The 18563-nt window shown below is 31.4% G+C and overlaps 1 protein-coding gene across 5 annotated transcripts in view; it reads right to left on the bottom strand.

The window, feature by feature from the left end:
• The window catches only part of LOC110996645, a 298070-nt gene that overhangs the window by 140812 nt on the left and 138695 nt on the right, over window positions 1-18563 (bottom strand). The window contains exons 1-2 of one of the 5 annotated variants that reach the window (XM_045629338.1): window positions 4229-4400; window positions 1174-1358 (exon numbers count right to left, since the gene is read on the bottom strand). The exons of 3 other annotated variants lie outside the window; for them this stretch is intronic. In XM_045629338.1, the coding sequence (XP_045485294.1) occupies window positions 1174-1227 (54 nt within the window). In that variant the 5' untranslated portion in view covers window positions 1228-1358; window positions 4229-4400. Of the gene's footprint in view, window positions 1-1173; window positions 1359-4228; window positions 4401-18563 lie in introns of those variants that run through there. One more of the 5 variants, XM_045629339.1, reaches the window with a different exon arrangement.

Raw genomic sequence — 18563 nt, 5'->3', positions numbered from 1 at the left:
TTTACTTTTAACGAGGACTTTGAATTTATTTAGTGATAATACTCGAAGCAATTACGTTGTATGTTGTAACCGTGTATGAACCGCAAAGCGAGATGTTTTTCTTGACAAATAACTTTGATTTACAAGCTGCCTCGCACAAATACTGGTTTAATGGCATATATGGAGGAAACTCGCGCAATAAACAGAGATTTATAGCTAACAAGGTGATTTTGAATCAGCAAGGGCCATATAATCGAGCAATTATTAAAAATATTTAGAATATCAGCGAATTTATTTAAGCGGTGCATCAAACCATTAAATCTATTAATGGTTTGATGCACATAAACATGCACAGGAACAAAAAAAAGTTTAAAATATCGATGCCAAATAATTGCAAAATAAATGCAAGCTCGTAAGAAGCGAATCATTCAACTTTTTCAACTAATTTTCACAAAATAAAAGAATGTGTCGAAAACGTTCGATATAAACATATTTTTTGATTACAAGAGGAAAATGCCCTGTTTTAATTATTAAATACACAAAAGACAAATTGTACAAAAAAATAGCATTAATAAATTTATATAGCGCCTTGCATGTGGTAATTTCATTATTTTTTTAATAAGACTCGTAGTTTTCGGAGTGTAATACCTGTATGTCAAATCTAAATATACCAGACTATCAATCAATTAATAGGACATTCTCTTCTTGAAAAAAAAGTGCGTACGTACAAAGTACATATGTCAGAAGTGAAACTTCTTTGTAAATTAATTATTACTTAGATAAAATCCAGTATCCCTCCATGTATATATATAAAAACACAGTTTACACACTGTATATGTGCTAAGGATGATTATTATTATATATATATATATATATATATAAATAAATAATAAATCTGCGTTTACTGTACAAGACGTTACGCGACATAATTTCCATCTAAAGTTCTAATATGTAACTACTAAACGAATACATCAACCAATAGCGTGTATTCTCGATCTCCCTTTCTCACTCGCTCTCAATGGGTCTCAATAGCTATCTCCCTTTACTTCTACAAAAACGCTGCACATCTTTGTGACGTTCCGTAATAATTTTACCCTCATGCGCCCAAAGAAGTTTCTCTTCAAATATTGATAAATTCATGCCTCGTTCAATAACCTGAAAATCGAACGTCTTTAAACATATAGCAATACTAACATGATTGACACCGGAGACTCTGGTTTTGTTCAATTTAGATAGGTTGGTGCCCATCCGTAGCCATCAATGCCGAACCACCCTTAAGACAACTGAATAGAGTTCAAAATCACTTTGGCACAATGTTCTTACACTAGCACTAACTTAATTTACTGAACACGGGTTTAGTCTTTAATGTCACTTGATAGCTGAAAAAATATTAATAAATAAAATAAATAAATAATGACTAATAATTTTTATGGTAAGCCTGCTAATAATATATATGTGGGTATATTAATCTTGTGTGTTACTGTGTTGGCCGACGTCTATAACATTTCATTTAAAAAAAATAATGGTAAAAAAAAATATTGTACTTCTTTATGTAAAATGTACATTTCGATTGAAAGTTTGTAAGTATTTTTCAGACCGCTATCTGATTTGGTCTCATGTAGTATTTTTCATATTTTTGAGATTTATTTAATGTAACAAAAAATACATAAGGTTATCGATAACAAAATTTACTTCGGTACAAATACTGACTAAGCTACAATAGTTTATTTTATTGCATAATCAAAAACAGTACAATACCTAAACTTCAGATTAAAACTAATAAAAATGTTAAAGGTACTAGCCCAACGTGCAAAAGGGCGCGGCCTCAGATATAAATTGTTTTAATTTATTGTAGATAAGTGTTATTTATTATGGAATAGAAATTATGCGCCCCGAAGCAAATGATGGAATGAAAAACTTCGTAATCAATAAATTCTTCTATAGCGGTACAAGATTAAAGTTTAATATATGTATTATGTACTGAACTGGTTTAAGTATATAAATAACTAGCTGTTGTTATGTCATAAAAGCTGTTTTGTGTATATTTACACAATCATACCAAAAATGGCAGACGATGGTTCATTCATTCACCCACGTCTGCGCGTGGGCATACTTGTATGTGAATCAGTAACTGTATCAATGGCATCATTGAAGTTAAAATCTTTATTATGTTATTTACTGACATTTAAAAAATAATTTAAGTCTTTCTTTTCGAAGTTTTTCATTCTCAATTAAAGTTTTGCAAAGGTTTTTTTATATTATATTAATATTTATTTATAATTGGAAAATACCCTACACTTGTTAATGTCGAATTCAAATGGTGAAAGAATTTTGGAAATCAGGCATAGTTTTCGAGTTTTGTTACTAAAAATGTATCCACGAATAATATGAACGAAATACGTGTTAAAGAATTTACAATGTTTTTAAGTTTAATTAAAAATATTATACAGAAATAAAGCTTTTGTTAAAGAAGAAACTAATTTACAAATGTTGTTAATAATACTCGTAATCTAAATAGTAAATTTTTAAAATACATATATCATTCCAATAAAAAAATATCCAGTACATAACTTCTATGTATTATTCATTGTTTTTGTCTCTTTTTATTTTATCTTATCTTATCTATTTTCATGTTATCTGTCTGACCAGAAGATACTCTTCTGATTCTTGCCTGGTCTGTACTTTTTAAACTATTGTAATATACAATTAATTAATAAGCGTAATATTTTATATTTTCTCATATAAGTGAATGTTGTAAGATCTCAACAATATTATTATTATCTTAAACCGTTAAAGAACTGTCACCGCTAACAAATTAAACCCTGTTTTTGCCGCATTACGAGTCTTTAGAATAGAATCAAATCATATATCCTTTTAATCAGGCCTCGATAGTAAACTGATACATATAATAACGATTTACATGCGGCGTAGTTGTATAATAAATAAGAAACATTAATTAACATATCTCTCCACAATCAAGGGGTGTCTTGTGACTCACTATCACATTATCAGATACAGCCTAAATACTAATAAACTAAAGAGTGTGAGATTGTTTAGTAGGTAAAGTGGTTTTTAAAATCTTAGGTAAAAAAAATTTGGAATAGATTTTAAAATTCGATACAACTTTCCGAGTGATGATTTATTTACAGATTAAAGAAATGACATTTGAAAATACATGAGTAGAATAATGTAATCTACTTTATAATATATGTGATGTAAATAATGTATTTATATGTCTATAATATAGATAAATAAGTTTTTACCTTTCGAATCAAGATTGGTTTATAATATAGTGTCTAGTGTTATAAAACAACTGTTTATAAAAACCTAATCGATACATATTTATGTAGGTATATATATATATTTAATATTGCATTGTAATTAAAGTTTTGTATATTCTAGTCGAAAATTATAAATACTGAGATATTTAACTATAAAAAATTTGTTTGGCAATTTATCGACTGGTTCAATTTGATCTAAAGAAAATTACTATAATACAACGATTTTGAAATAAACGCCTACATTTCTATGTAAACATAAGATGAATTGTTTATTATTCTGTGTTTCATGACTAACTTGTGGCTATAAAAACAGTTACATTATTAATGTAGTATTGACTTCGAGAAGTTTTTTGAATAACAGAATTTAAAGGAAATGGCAAAGCGGGATTTTTATACGAATCAGCCAATGGTTTTAGTATGGTTGAGACGTGTATGTGAAATACTTATTTCACTACATATTGTACGTAAAAATCACAATATGAATTGTTATGCAGTGCAGCCGATCAATAGTTAAGTTTAAATGAGTAAAACGAAGGGTTGCAACCCTCCAAGGTATGTCACGATAAGCTTCGGTTAATATTGCGGGATTGTCTGCTATAAGCCTTTGCTTAATGAAAAAAAAAAGTTTAAGTTACCTGTCTAGAAATAATGTCTATATTATATTAATTTCATCAATAGTGTAATGTTTCATTTTTCCATTCAATAATATAAAAATGCCCGTAAATTTTTATTTATTACATTGTTTTCATATGTACTGTGATATTGAATATTTCTAAAAGATTATAATTAAATTTTTACTATGTATTTGAAACCAGTCTATTAAATTAAATTAAATTTTACTTTATTAGTTTAAAATTAGAACACATTTAATTGACGTTCCGGCCCACGCTTTTAATTACCGTAGATTAACAGCTAAATTAGCTATGCGACGTAAATTATAACTAAAAAAACAAACAAAAGAAAATCACCTTAAAAAACTGATACAAAATAATTTTTGCTCCTTTTAAGTCCGACTGTGAAAAACACGAGTACGTATAAAAATGCAACGTCACTAAAGGTCACTTGTTATCACTTATTGTAAATTGTTTTGTTTTCACACGCGATCCAGCCAGCACAGCTCCCGACAAGCGTCCGATCCCCGTGACGACAAACCTTGCACTGAGTCTCCCTATTGGAGGGCCCTCGCCCTCTTTGTTGAGGGCTAAATTATTACGGTTTTGCGATAACATTATAGAACTGCGCACTAAATTATCGAAAGGATAACTTTTTTCGTTTAACTATATTTAGCGTTATCAATGCTGGCTTTATCAATATGTCCAAGAGTTAGTGTCTATGTAAAAGCAGTGCTTTTCGCATGTAATCATTTGTATGTATACAAAAACACAAACATGAACTTCGGTTTTCCCACATTTACTAGCTTCGGCTCGCTCGTTATCTTTACTACCTATATATTTATGTATCTTTATAATAATAATAATAGCGTTTTAATTCAGATAATTTTATATTTAAACACGTTTCTCTTTCAATCTTGTAACATATACATATCATCATGTATTCAAAAAGAAGTATGTGCGCCCTTTTTTGGCAAAGGCCTCTTCCAAATCCCGCCATTCCATCTTCACTATGCTACTATCTGCCATGTACCCTGCTGTTTCTCTAATTTAGTCTATCTTCTATCTAAGTTGGCATTCTCTTTTGCGTTTGCAGCACCTTGTTCTTGTCCGCATTTCAGAAGGTCACTTTTAGTTTACAAACTTACTTAATTATATTAATGCAATTACAGATGAGGTGAACAATATATTTCATTAGATTTACTAGAATATAAAATATATTAAAGCACTACATCAAAGTAATCAAAGTTGATTAAAAACCAAACTCTTAATGAGCGAATGTAATAATTACTTCATGAATGAACACAAGATAATTAGAATGTAACAGCTGTGGACAAAATGCAGTGGACCAAAATAGATACGTCACTGGCGTAAACGTTTTCAATTAACGTAAATACATCACGCTGTTCTCGTCCTTATACTACAGAAATAGAGGCGATAGTCTTGTGAGTTTATGTATGTTTGAGCGAGGTGTACGTACCGTGAGACCACCGCGTTGCTCTTAAAACAAGAAGATCGGTTACATTTGTTCGTACTGTTTCGGATATAATTGGTTTTCAGCTAAATGGTTTAATTTCCAATTTAGTAGTCGTTATTGTACTAATAGGTTTAATAACTATTTGAAATAATGTTCTTCGTCGAATGATACTATGCGGTTCAGCGTACGTCTTACCAAATCAAATCAAATCAAAAATCAATTATTCAAGGGTAAAAAAGGTAAAGGGTAGGTAACATAATGTACACTTTTATGAACGTCAGAAAAAAAGAAATATACATTAAATGATTCTAATATTACATTTACTGCCAGTTCTCAAATCAAGGGCGTAGAACGGAAGAGAAGAACTGGCAATAAACTCTCCGCCTTTCTCCAAGCGTTGAAACCAATGGATTTTTATTAACATTAGAAGAAAGAAAGAAACTGGGTTCTTCTTTCTTTTCTTTTTGGTAAATTTAACTCAAGTATGTCAAAAGCATTTTTTTCTTGTTTACGTTCACTATATGTCTAAAGATCTAAAATGTTTACCAGGACTCGAACCCTACGTTTATCCGCTTGCCACGGGAAAACAATACCAATCATAAAGTTAATTCCTCAAAAGCTACTTATAAACCCAAATCTCGTAGGATTATAAAGTGCCTACATTATCCTAATTTATTTGAATTCGAGGGATGTCTAAAGATCTAATTTAAATTTATAATTAAAATTAAGTCGCTTAGACAATAGGCTTCCCCTGCCAAGTCTAGACCAGGTCGAACCAAGGTTATGCGAGCGTAAAGTGCAATGTCAGCGAATGCTCAAAAGCCTTAATTAAATTACTGGCTTTTTGAAGTATATTCTAACACGCGGTAGATAGTAGAAAATAATATAAAAAGTGGTTGGTATCGACGACCGGTGGCAATTACGATTCGTATGTTGGATATAGAAACCTACTACTCCAGATTTCTCAGAACGCAATAGAATGCTCACTGGACCGATATTTTGCGCTGATGAAGAAGTAATCGAATGGATTGAGATAGGCTTCAGACAAAACGTAAGTACTGCATAATTGTATGACCGCTATAATCGTTGTTTAGCTCTCAAAGGCAACTGACTATACTAAATGCAATCAAAATACAATCGTATTCTATAAAAAAAAAACAATTTTGTAAATGTTAGCCTACGAACTTTCAGCACATAACATATTTTAAAAACGTCACCACGTCATATCGTACTTCTAATTTCTACGCTATTTGAACTAGTCCATAAAAATTGCCATAAAGCTTAAAAATTGGGAAAACTATAAAACAGAGTTAATAATTATAGTGCTGTCTTTAACCCAGATTCTATGTATTGATCAAAAATGAATGAATAAAGCCTTATTTAATGTTTTTTTTTAATTAACATAACCGACTTTAAATTTACGACGCATCAAAAACCGCTATCTAATGAGACTTTAATCTTGAGTAAACTCAGGTATCAGAACCCGACATCCGTCAGCGTATAAGATAAAACCTCGATTACGGAGGCTCATTACTTAGAGATGCGAAAAACTGTGACAAGACAGTTGTGAAAAATCACTGATATAAATAATTGTAGCATATGAAATAATATTGTGAAATAGTTCAAATTCATTATCCTAAGAATCAAGTATCAAGTCCTCTGGCATTGAGAGTGTCCATGGGCGGCGGTATCACTTAACATTAGGTGAGCCTCCTGTCCGTTTGCCCCCTGTTCTATAAAAAAAAGGATTTTAATAAATTTAAAATACAGTGTAATAAAGTTCAAAAATTTGCTTTCAATAAATAAGAGGGAATAAAAAACACATGAAATTCGTTTTTTTTAATGTGGCGCTCTCAATCTAATAGACAAGTAGGTGATCAGCCTCCTGTCACACACGCCTTCGACTTTAAGGGTCTGAAACGAGCCGGTTTCCCCACAATATTTTCCTTCACCTTTCGATCGAATTTTAAATGCGTACCTAGATAGAAAGAAAGTCCATTGGTCCATTGGTCACAGCCTATGACCTCATGGATGAGAGTGAAACTCTGAAGTCATTAGGCCAACACTGTCCTCCGTATGATTTATAAAAATGAATTATCCGAGGTAACATAAAGATATCACAGTGACAAAAGATAACGTCATACATCACTAGAGTTTTCCGACATCCATCACTGGCTGACTTGGCTTAGGATAAATAGCCGGGGAATTTCGATGTCGAAATGATGGAAGAAAAATGATCTAGTTTCAGTAAGAGCTCTCGATAATCCTTACCTGTACACTATTTAAAATTATCAGCCTCATCAGTTATAGTTGATAAATAAAGAGAGCAGAGCTGGTGATTTCTTCGATTAACGAATAGGTATCGTAATACAGCGAGGAAATGCTACCAGCGTTAAAGGTATTAACGGGGCCCAAACTTTTTTTTTTAATTTTCCTTTTATCAATTTTTTTATTATTATTTATATTAAATATCTAACTACTGTTATACTTTTATTAGTCATTAGAAATTTGGATCAAATTATGAGGCCTTAAAAAACAAATAGAATTTAGAGATCGTTTTCAAATTATCATAATAATATTACTGTTGAAAACCTAAGGAACATTCCAGTAATTTTGTATATAATATACAGAGTTACATACAGTTACCGTTACCTGAAGTGTACATAAAGTGGTATCAATTTACGAGGCGCTTGAAGCATGTCGCAGCGTGTCACTTGTCTTCCAGAATTGTGACACGTCCCCTACCATTTGTTCTTCAGCTGTTTAGTACTGAGTGCTGATTTTAATTTAGGTTTTTTATTTGATATTAATTCAATCTTCCACTCAACCAGACTAACACGCCAAGTCTGTCTCACTATATACGGCTTATTGGCCGCACCTATATTTCATCGTGTGTTAGGTTTTTTTTATATTTTCGTTACGGAATTTCTTAATTCTGTCAAAGTCTGCGATAAAATCGATGCAATACCTTAAAGGAGATGTATGGTAAGCGAAAACGAACTATACTATTCTATAATAGTATTAAGCATTTCACTTTAGTTTTAAATTCACTTACTAAAATTAATTATCACCAAAAGACCAGTAGTAGGGTCGCAACAGTTTCAAATATCTGTCGTAAAGTGTACAGAAGTATTTCGGGGTAGGCAAATTCTCTTAACAATTATATATTTCATATACATAAATGTACGCTTATATTCTACAGAAAATAGGTGAATGTGAATAGAATGAGCGAAACAATGTACTGAAGTAAAAAACAAACCGCGCAGGAATTTTTGTTGTTTTTTGTTTCAATTTTAGCCAAGTTTTTTTTGTTATACACAAGGTTTGAAACGAGCTTTAAATCATGTTCCACGTGACATATTTAGTAATGAATTATAATAAAATAAATTAAAACAAAAGATTTGTCCTCTAGAGGTCTACAACTTAGAATAAGAAACCTTAAACGTTTTTTGAGTGGAGAGTTTAACGAAACGGCAGGATTAAGTGTAACCGTTTGTCAGTTGGCTCCTGAACTATTTATTTATCATATAAGCAAGCGAAAGAAACACAACAAGTATATATATGCAGTAAAGCAAAAAAATCATTACATAAAAATCAACGATATGAATATGCATTTTTTGCTAACAAAGAGATAAGGGAATAGAAAAATTTTATAATAAAAAGTGTTTTAGACGTCGAAAAGATCTTAAATGTGTATTTATTATACAAGGGATAATTAATATTTATATATATAGTTTTTTTTTAGTTAGTTAGTTTCACAGTGTTATATAATATATCACTATGAAACTGAATAAAAAGCGAGCTTCATATTATTAACAGTCGACACAAAGAGCGTTCTAGTTTGTAAACGTTCCCCAGACATAATTTATCACTTGTTATAATTTATAAAAGCCAATTAACAGACTTTAAATAATTCATATCTTGGTTCTTTGAGTTTCTATGTGATTGAACTAACTAGCGACTACCAGCGAGGGTCTTTCCTGAGAGATCGACTTCCAAATATTCAAAATTCGAGCGTACTCCTCCCGTAAAGGCCGGCATCGCACCTGCTAAAAATGGGTGTCTATGGCTGTGATGACTGCCCTTGCTGGGCGTCCCGAACAAAACAAAAAAATAAAAAGTTTATGCTTTTGAAAGTATAGTAAATTCTCAGAATTACTGAATATGCATTAAAAAATTCATAAGAATCGGTCGAGCCGTTTCGGGGGAGTATGGGAACGAACATTGTGACACGAAAGTTTTGTATACTTATATAGAAATGATACGTAATGATACAATAATAATGAATATTGCGAATGTTTACTGCATTTAAATGAAACATTTTCTTTGTCAACAAAGACAAAAAATGTACTTCAGAAGTGTTTGGAATACAGCTACAATACAACAAAACTATTTGAGTTTTAGAGTCTTCCCTTGCATTATGAGTAAAAAGTTCAGAGAAACCAGACCAAGAGCTGTTAGACAAAAACTTGACCAAGGGCGATGCGGGGGCGTCTGGAAGCGCCTAGACGTTTCGAAACGTGTCTTTAAACTTTGATCAATTGCATTCTTTTCGTGCCGCTATTTGCGTAGTACAGTTTTACTTTTAGTTTTATATAAGAATGATATTATTTTATTCTATATAAGCTACATTAAGTAAGAAACATGATTTAAAGAAAACACTTTTTTACCGGATTGAAGCTATGTATTATAATATGCTTTTCTGCATAAACCCTTCATATTTTAGTCGATACCAACTCCGGGGAAATAAATATAAATAATACAATTTTTTCTACAGCTGCAATACTTTTCTGACATTCAACACCTTTTGTCTTCAGTCACCGTGACCACGCACGCTGTAAATTTAAAATTATGTTAAATAATAATAAGTTTAAAATAATATATAGCTTCAATCCGGCTAAACAGTGTTTTTTATCAATGTGTAAAAGCTATGTTAATAAAAGACAATACTATAAACAAACATGATTTTTTCGTATCACTTTCACGTACGTCGTTCCATAACTGACAGTTTTTAAGGAAGTTTTAACCACCACTATGTGGAACCACCAACTGAAGCATTTCCAAACCAACTTGACTTAGGGTCCTTCAATAAAACAGTACAACAGTACTAATTCTTAAAAGGTCGGCAACGACCACGCGAACTGTGGCATTGTGAGTGTCCATGGGCGGCGGTATCACTCAACTCAACAACAGATGAGTTTTTTTACAAACCAATTTTAAATGATGCTTGGTTTTTATACAAAAAATATTCACGAATTAAGTTTTACTTAATACTGCATTAATCTTGTTCAAACTGTGATATACTAATCTCAATTATGTCTAGACAGGCTGGGAAGGGAATTCTAAACACAGACGGGCAACGCCCGGGTGCATTCTATATTTGAAAGGTTTTTAATAAAGTATCAATAGAATGTTTAATATAGGTACTAATACATGTCTAAACATTTAGCTGAATATCAAAGGCATGACGAGAATAAATACCTAATAAAAATACTAAGGTATATCGTTTCTTATTCAAATATATGAATAAAATAATTGAATAGTCATTTTTGTCAAACATTATTATTTATTTATTTACATTTATAGAAAAATAAATGACATACTTCAAGAGATGCAACTAGCCGCGGTTAGGAGAAATTAAAAATAGAAATATGCGTAAAGTGCAAGAAGTGCAAAGTCTTATAAAAACAAATTATAAAATCATTAACTTTATCTAAACTTATACAAAAGGATAAATTCTTCTTTTTAAAATAATCTCAAAGACAATAGGGCCGATTTTGAAATATTTTCAAATGTTAGAATGCTCCTTATAAATTCCTTATAATATTCCTTATAAACATAGGCTATCCAAAATATTAAAGCACGTATCCATCAACATGGATAGGACGATAGTTCTATATAAAATTTCTCAGGTCATTTATATAAATGAGTATCAGATATTTTTATTGGGCGTTCATTGCACTGAGGCAGACAATTTATGTTCCCGAGAGACCGCCAGTGGTTTCTTCTATAATCGACACCGTTTACATAATAAAATAATAGTGATTTCGGTACAAATTTTTCACGAATGTATTTATTTTAACTAATATTGGCTGAATAGACGCATAATTCATGAAATCTTATTATGTGTTTTCATATAAAAATTAATTTTGAAAAAAAAAAATTTTTTTTATTAATTCCAAATCATTATTCTATCGTAAGAGTTATTTCTCATTTGATAGAACGACACATTACCCACACAGATTATCCGACATAAAACGTATACCAATATACCTAAATCTTATAACTAATAATGTAGCAAGCAACTCTTGTGAACTCAGTCAGTGTACATGTCTACCTCAATAGAAATTTTGTTAATCATTTGTATTGCTCGCATGAGTTGCACTTCGTTTACCAAGTAAATATCAATTTTTATTTAAAAAATACTTTGAAGATAATTTGATTAATAGAAATCAGTGGCCCTACAGCCTTTTTAGGTCTGGCTCTCAGCTTTCTGTATCTGTTTTGTGATAATATGTCGATCTAATAGGCAAATAGGTGATCGGCTGTAGTCTGTTTGGGTATAAGGTAAGTTTTTCCTTCACCGTTCGAGCGAATGTTAAATGCGCACATAGAACGAGAGTCTATTCGTGCACAACAGGGTATTGAACCTAGGACCTCAAGGAAAGGAGTCACGTGTTAAAGCCAATACACTTCGCTATTTGATTAAAAGAAAAGTAAATACAAAGCCACGTTGTGTGATAAAACAGTAGATATTCGAATTGTAAAAAAATTACACCACAATTATTCACTATTAGAGCCCCTATCTATATCTACGAATTTGTAACAGACAATTTATGATATTTTTGATTGAGTACAGAACACGCTATTCACTCAAAATGGCGATGTATTGTAAGAAATTTCTGAAATACCTACCGCAGTGCAATATTAGACGTTAGACGACAAATAGGACGTCTCTCGAGTTACAAATATTAAAAAAATACCCCTCCCAAATGGTCCATACTTACTATTTTTAAAATAGTTTTTTACTATATTTTTGATAATTATATGTGAAGACCATGTACCTGGAACAAAAAAAAAATTGGTTATCAAAATAAAATAGGCTCATGGTGAAAAACAATGCAACAATTAAGAAATTATTATTATGCTTATATATTTACAAATATTCTATTCGCACACATATAGCAAACACACATAAACACTTTCGAAAAAGACTCTTTTCGGAATTGTCTGTATTAAAGTTAAATGATGATATAGAGAAACACGCTTTTAATTAATTTTATAGAAGAGTGGAAAAGAACATATATTTACTCTGGTTCAACACAGGCGAGCGCAAACCTGCATTAAGAGGTAAAAACGTTTTAGAAATGAACAATTCTTTTTTATTTCATACAGAAATAATTGCTAAGCAACATTTTTTAATAATTTACGCAATCTATTAAATGTAAATCACAGACATTTACTTCATTAAGAACGCAATCAATTTCTATTATTTATTCTATAACGATAAATGAACAATATTACTGCACACTTAAAGATCATTTTTTTAAACATGGAACAAGAAACTCAATACATGAGGAATGTTCATATTATAATGTTCTCTCAATCGACAACATCTCTCTTATTATCTTTTTGATGATGTATTTTCAGGTAAACTATAAACAAGTTATGGGAGCTGGTACATTCCTTGCTCGACAGAAAAGTATCCCAATACAGCGAAGAAAAGCAGCCAGTATTAAAGGAACTCTGCCACGGGGCTAAAGTTATGTATCCATTTACTATGTAGGTTAAGAATATTGTATGTTGAAGATAAATCGATTATTTATATTACAATACACTTGATAGTGATATGTGATCGCTCGGTGAATGAAAATTTACTTCTCTAGCGTGACCTGAGCAGGTCAAGGTATCGAACGATAATAATATTTGTCATTTAGGTTAAGTTTAATGACGAACTCTTACGATAAGAAACTCGTTGCAAAACAATCATAACCCTTAACACAGACAAGTACTGCAGCGGCAAAAAATCCAAACATAGCCAATTTATGACATTTTTAATTGACGAAAATGTTTATAGAACATGATTTTGAAATTGACACTAAATTGACATTGAATATGCTTCTTGTGAGATATATTCAATTGCACGCCGGCTGAATTCACAAGAATTGCATTAGTTATAAATAGGTTTTTTGCTACATTATTTAAGTTAAGTTTTCTATTCTAATAGTAAATTAGAAAAAAGGAAAATAAATAAATTATAAGTATTATGTATGAGCCGTCCGCATTTATAATCGAGGTCAAATTTTCGTAATTTGTATATCATGTCTCTTTCCTTTATTAAATAGTGGCCTTGGTATAAATAATAAGGTTGTTATCTACTTGTAAGCAGCTGAATGACAGGGTATTTACGTATCAAACTCAAATTCGGCAAAAAACTTACCGCTAATTATTTCTTGCGTAAGAGAATTTCTAACCATCAGCTGTGGAAGCTATGCTAATTCTTTAGACTAGCCAGGTAGTAGCGATAATATTAGTAGTGGTTATACTTTTTTTTTATTATTTACTCTACCATCGTATCCAGGGACTTTTTCAATCTGACCATTTAAAAAAAAACAAATTATACTTATATATATATCATTGCTTCCAATACACGAATGACGTGCTACGCGTCGGGAAATACGCCCCGGCTACATCGGTAATATTTTTATTTACAATATTCAATATTAATAGCGCATATTGAGATTTTACATCACATCTGCAGAAGATTAAAAAACAGTTTCAGAAAATCTTCGAATTATCTGTGACATGTAAGAAGAGTCATAGTGTAAACAAAGATATTATTGATGGCATATATTGAACGGCATAAACCCCTCATGCTTTGGCATGTGCATGATATATTACGACGATCTAGGTGAATTATGTGCCGAACCACGACTATTTATGAATGCAATACTCTGTGAAATGAAGAATCTCGCTTGTGAGATGCAAAATCGGTATTATAATATAACTAGTCTTGGGAAATTATGTTTCTAGCTTTTTTAATCTTAAAAAACTTAAAATTTCAAACTTGTCAATTTATTGTCTTTTTTGCCATGTAACAGGAGACTAAAAAAATAAATAAATAAAAAACCATTTATTTTGGAATCATCATCAAGGTATCAATTATTCCTCGTCAATAAATTTCAACTTGTAGGCCGGCTACGCACATGAGTAGGGTCATGTGCGTTGCCGGCCTTTTAACGTACCTACTACTAAACGTATGTTATAACATTATACACGTACTAGTTTGACTTTGATTCAAATAAAAAGATCTTTTCGCATTGACTTTTAGTTTGTGATAAATCTGTGGACGAACATACTTGACACGTACAATACACGTGCTTGGAAACTTGAATCATATTTGAAAATAATATTCTCCTTTTTTAAGTCGGTTGACTGATAGTTTATTTCAAAATCTTTGTATACTGCACTTTGAAAAAAAGTACTTAAAATGAATAAAGACTTTTTATTATTATATTATTATTATAAAGAATATGAGAGACGTTTTATTTTAACTTTACAGGAGGCAGATGGGCACCTCACCTGATGTTAAGTGACACCGCCGCCAATGGTCACTCGCACTGCCAGAAGGCTCGCTAGCACGCTGCCGGCCTTTTAAGAATCGGTACGCTCTTTTCTTGAAGGACCCTAAGTCGAAACGGTTCGGAAATACTTCAGTGGGCAGCTGGTTCCACATCGTGGTGGTGGGCGGCAGAAATTGCCTTAAGAATCGCTAGTTATGATAGCCGTTTCTTTGTCATATCTAATGGGAAAATTTATTCTCAAGAGTATGTAAAGAGTATTTCACCATGCCTCCTGATAGAGTACAAATCTTTGTTTTTAATTTATTTTATTATTCTTTATTACTCAAGATGTCATATAGAACATGTAATGGTTGCAGCTCCTTACAAACGTTGTGAAAAAGAAAAAAACTTGGCGATTAAAAAGAGTGGCGGAGAGTTTATTGCCAGCTCTTCTCTTCCGTTCTACGCTCTTGATTTGAGATTTGGCAGTAAATATGAAATTAGAAGCATTTAAATACATTAAATTTATTTTTTTGACGTTCATAAGTGTAGATTATGTTACCTATATGAATAAAGTATTACTGAATTTGATTTGAATAAACAAATAGATAAAGAACGTTTATTTCATGTTTTATCATTCCAGGTATATTTAATAGGATCAAGAAATTTTCTAGATCAATGCACTCACGCAATTCACAAAAATTCAATTACACACTAACTAATACCAGATATAAACACAACATACTACACAAAAAATAAAAATTCAATATCGTAATCCTGCATTCAAAAACGAGTTTACTGAAAAAGGAATTTAATATTCATAGTCAGTAGGCAAATTGAGTCGGGGCCAATGAAAAACCAATTTGAAGAGATCGATTCCTTGTACGATAGTAAACGCAAGTTAAACTCAGTTTAATGTTACTGTCGCGCCATTAAGCAGCCTCCATAAAACGCCACTTATTGTCCCATGAATATTTTACGGAGCTTTTTTCTTATTTACTCATCCCCAAACTCTATAAAGAAGTTACTGATGTATAAAAAGCAAGGTTTTTTAAATTAGACGTAAATTTTACAACGTGTATATGGCAACAATCTGCTGTAAAACGTGAACCATCAAAGGTATGAAAGAATAAAGTTCAGTAATCTACGAATTTGTCATTTCCTACAAATGCATACACAATCGGAATTGATTCCCGGTGAGGTGAAAGATACGATCTTCAACTATTGAAAGTAAGAATGTAGGTACTCCTCTCTCAAAGGCCGTCAACACACCCGCTAGAAATGGGTATCCATGGGCTACGATTAATGCTTTTTATGAGTTCGTTTCTACCCTATTATATAAAATATATAACAAGGTACACCGTGGATAACATACATGAAACGAAAAAAAAAATACTATATATAATAAAAAGGATATTTTTATTTGAAGCGTAGACTTTCTTACCAGCTTTTGTTTATGGTTACATAGTTATAAATACGACTAAATAAATTTAATTTTATAGTACTGGACTATATTTAACCCTTTTCTCTTGCCAATTATACAACACATTTCCTTTGACTGTAGCAAATATATAAACTATGTCCCAAACAGGCAAATGAGTGGAACGTTGCTATTGGCAACTGGTCGCCTCATTTAGCCGGTATTTCATTTCAGTCTGCAACTCTTGACGAGGGCTGAAGTGACCCCATACATAACCGTAATAAAATACCACCTAGCTAATCCAAATTCAATCCTATGTCTACAGCAATAAAGTTCAAATCGAATGAAAACCAAACTTTTCAGAACCACCTTCAAACAATTAACATGTATTAACTGTACTGTAATCCAAATTTTAATACAATCGGATTACGATTCATTCTCGATTTCGAATTGATATTGGATTAATAACAAATATATCTCTTATCTATGAATATGGTCATAAATTAAAGTTCCAATTGTTGTAACAAACATCATTTAATACAATTGTATGGCATTCACACTTCAAAGGCCGGCAACGCACTCGTGAGCCCTCTCGCATTGAGAGTGTCCATGGGCGGCGGTATCACTTCACATCAGGTGAGCCTCCTGCCCGTTTGCCCCCTGTTCTATAAAAAAAATGTAGGAAGTTTTCTAAAATCTTCCTTAGAGAGAATTAAATTTTTACAGGTGACGTATTTTTTTCAATAAATCAGTACATACTGTCAAAGTTAATCATCTGGAAACTGTTTCCCATTCAGAACGCTGAAATTTATAAAGACCCAAGGAGGTGGCTATTAAATAATGACCCGCTGGTCCCACTAAATATTGCCCCCTGTTCCTATTATTCACAAGACACGATGGGGAGTTGGGAGATCAACATAAATTGGTGAAGGGTGACAGCGTTGTGTTCATTCAACCTTTATTTCCGCGTGATTTGACGTGTCAATGCAAGCCTTGTATAGCAGATAAGGTATAATATAGTAGCTAAATAGAAACAGTAAGGAATGGAATTTGATGTGGGATTAATATTAAAAGAATACAGTACCGTTTGATATTTAATTTATCTTAGACTATATGATAAAGTATAATATATCACTACTGTGATTTCACTCTGCGAACATATACATATATATATATACGTCGGTACGGTATCGCAAATAACCTTCGCCTTCACCGCCAAACATTAATTAAAACTATTTTAATTATTTTTTAAACTTGAATATATTATTTTCCTTTCTTCCAATTGAATTTACACAGTTGGTATTGGCACAACATTCATATTTATAATATATATATACTTTATGTGTTACACAAAGTAAATATTTTGAAAGACGACATTTGAAAGATAAAAAGCCTTGGATAGCTTATAAATGTTTATTTAATTTAGTCTTTAAATGTCTGATGTGTTATTAAATATAAATCCCTTTTTCTTTGTATAAAAACTTTGATAAGACGAATATAGCTGTTGCAGACGGGAGGAAAGATTAACATGCTTGGATCTGGCAGTCCGGAACTAATGTAGACGCGTAATACAAAATCTATTTCATAAAACCGAGTCACGACTCGAGCTAATATTTTACGCTAAACCTTAAATATATGAGAACTCTTGATAGAATTTTAATATCTACAAAATATAAAAATCTTTTACTGGGATCTGAATTATGAAATGATGCTTTTTAATGGTCTGCATAAAGCAACTTCTTAATTAAGTATTAAGGGCTTTAGATATTTACTTATAGCATTTATTTTGAATAAACACATAACCTATTACTTAGGGAAAATGTAAGGGATGAAATAATTCTTTCACAATTTTTTTTTCCATCCAAGAGTTACTTATTCTCTACGATACAGATATTTTCTAAATAATATCAGTAGACATATGCCAATACATTTTTTTGACGTTTTTACTATAATATTAAAAGTAAATGTTAGGATATGTGAAAGAGAATATTTTTTATGATAATGTTATTTATAAAACAATTCCAATATTACTATGATTAAATGTAAATGTGAAAATGCATAAAATATAATTGCAGTCATTAGACTCTAGATATCATAACACAATATCTTTCAAAACAATACGATTTACAAACTATTTGACTACTTTGTTTTCTATAGTTTGTTTTTGAGATCCTTCATATTCACTAACTATATGGGCTAAAGATTTTACGCACATTTCAAATAAACATCCAC

This window comes from Pieris rapae, chromosome 8, assembly GCF_905147795.1.
Source record: "Pieris rapae chromosome 8, ilPieRapa1.1, whole genome shotgun sequence".
NCBI classification, from domain to species: Eukaryota; Metazoa; Arthropoda; class Insecta; order Lepidoptera; family Pieridae; genus Pieris; species Pieris rapae.
The sequence above is the reverse complement of the archived record's forward strand: the minus strand, read 5'-3'. Positions and strand labels throughout refer to the sequence as shown.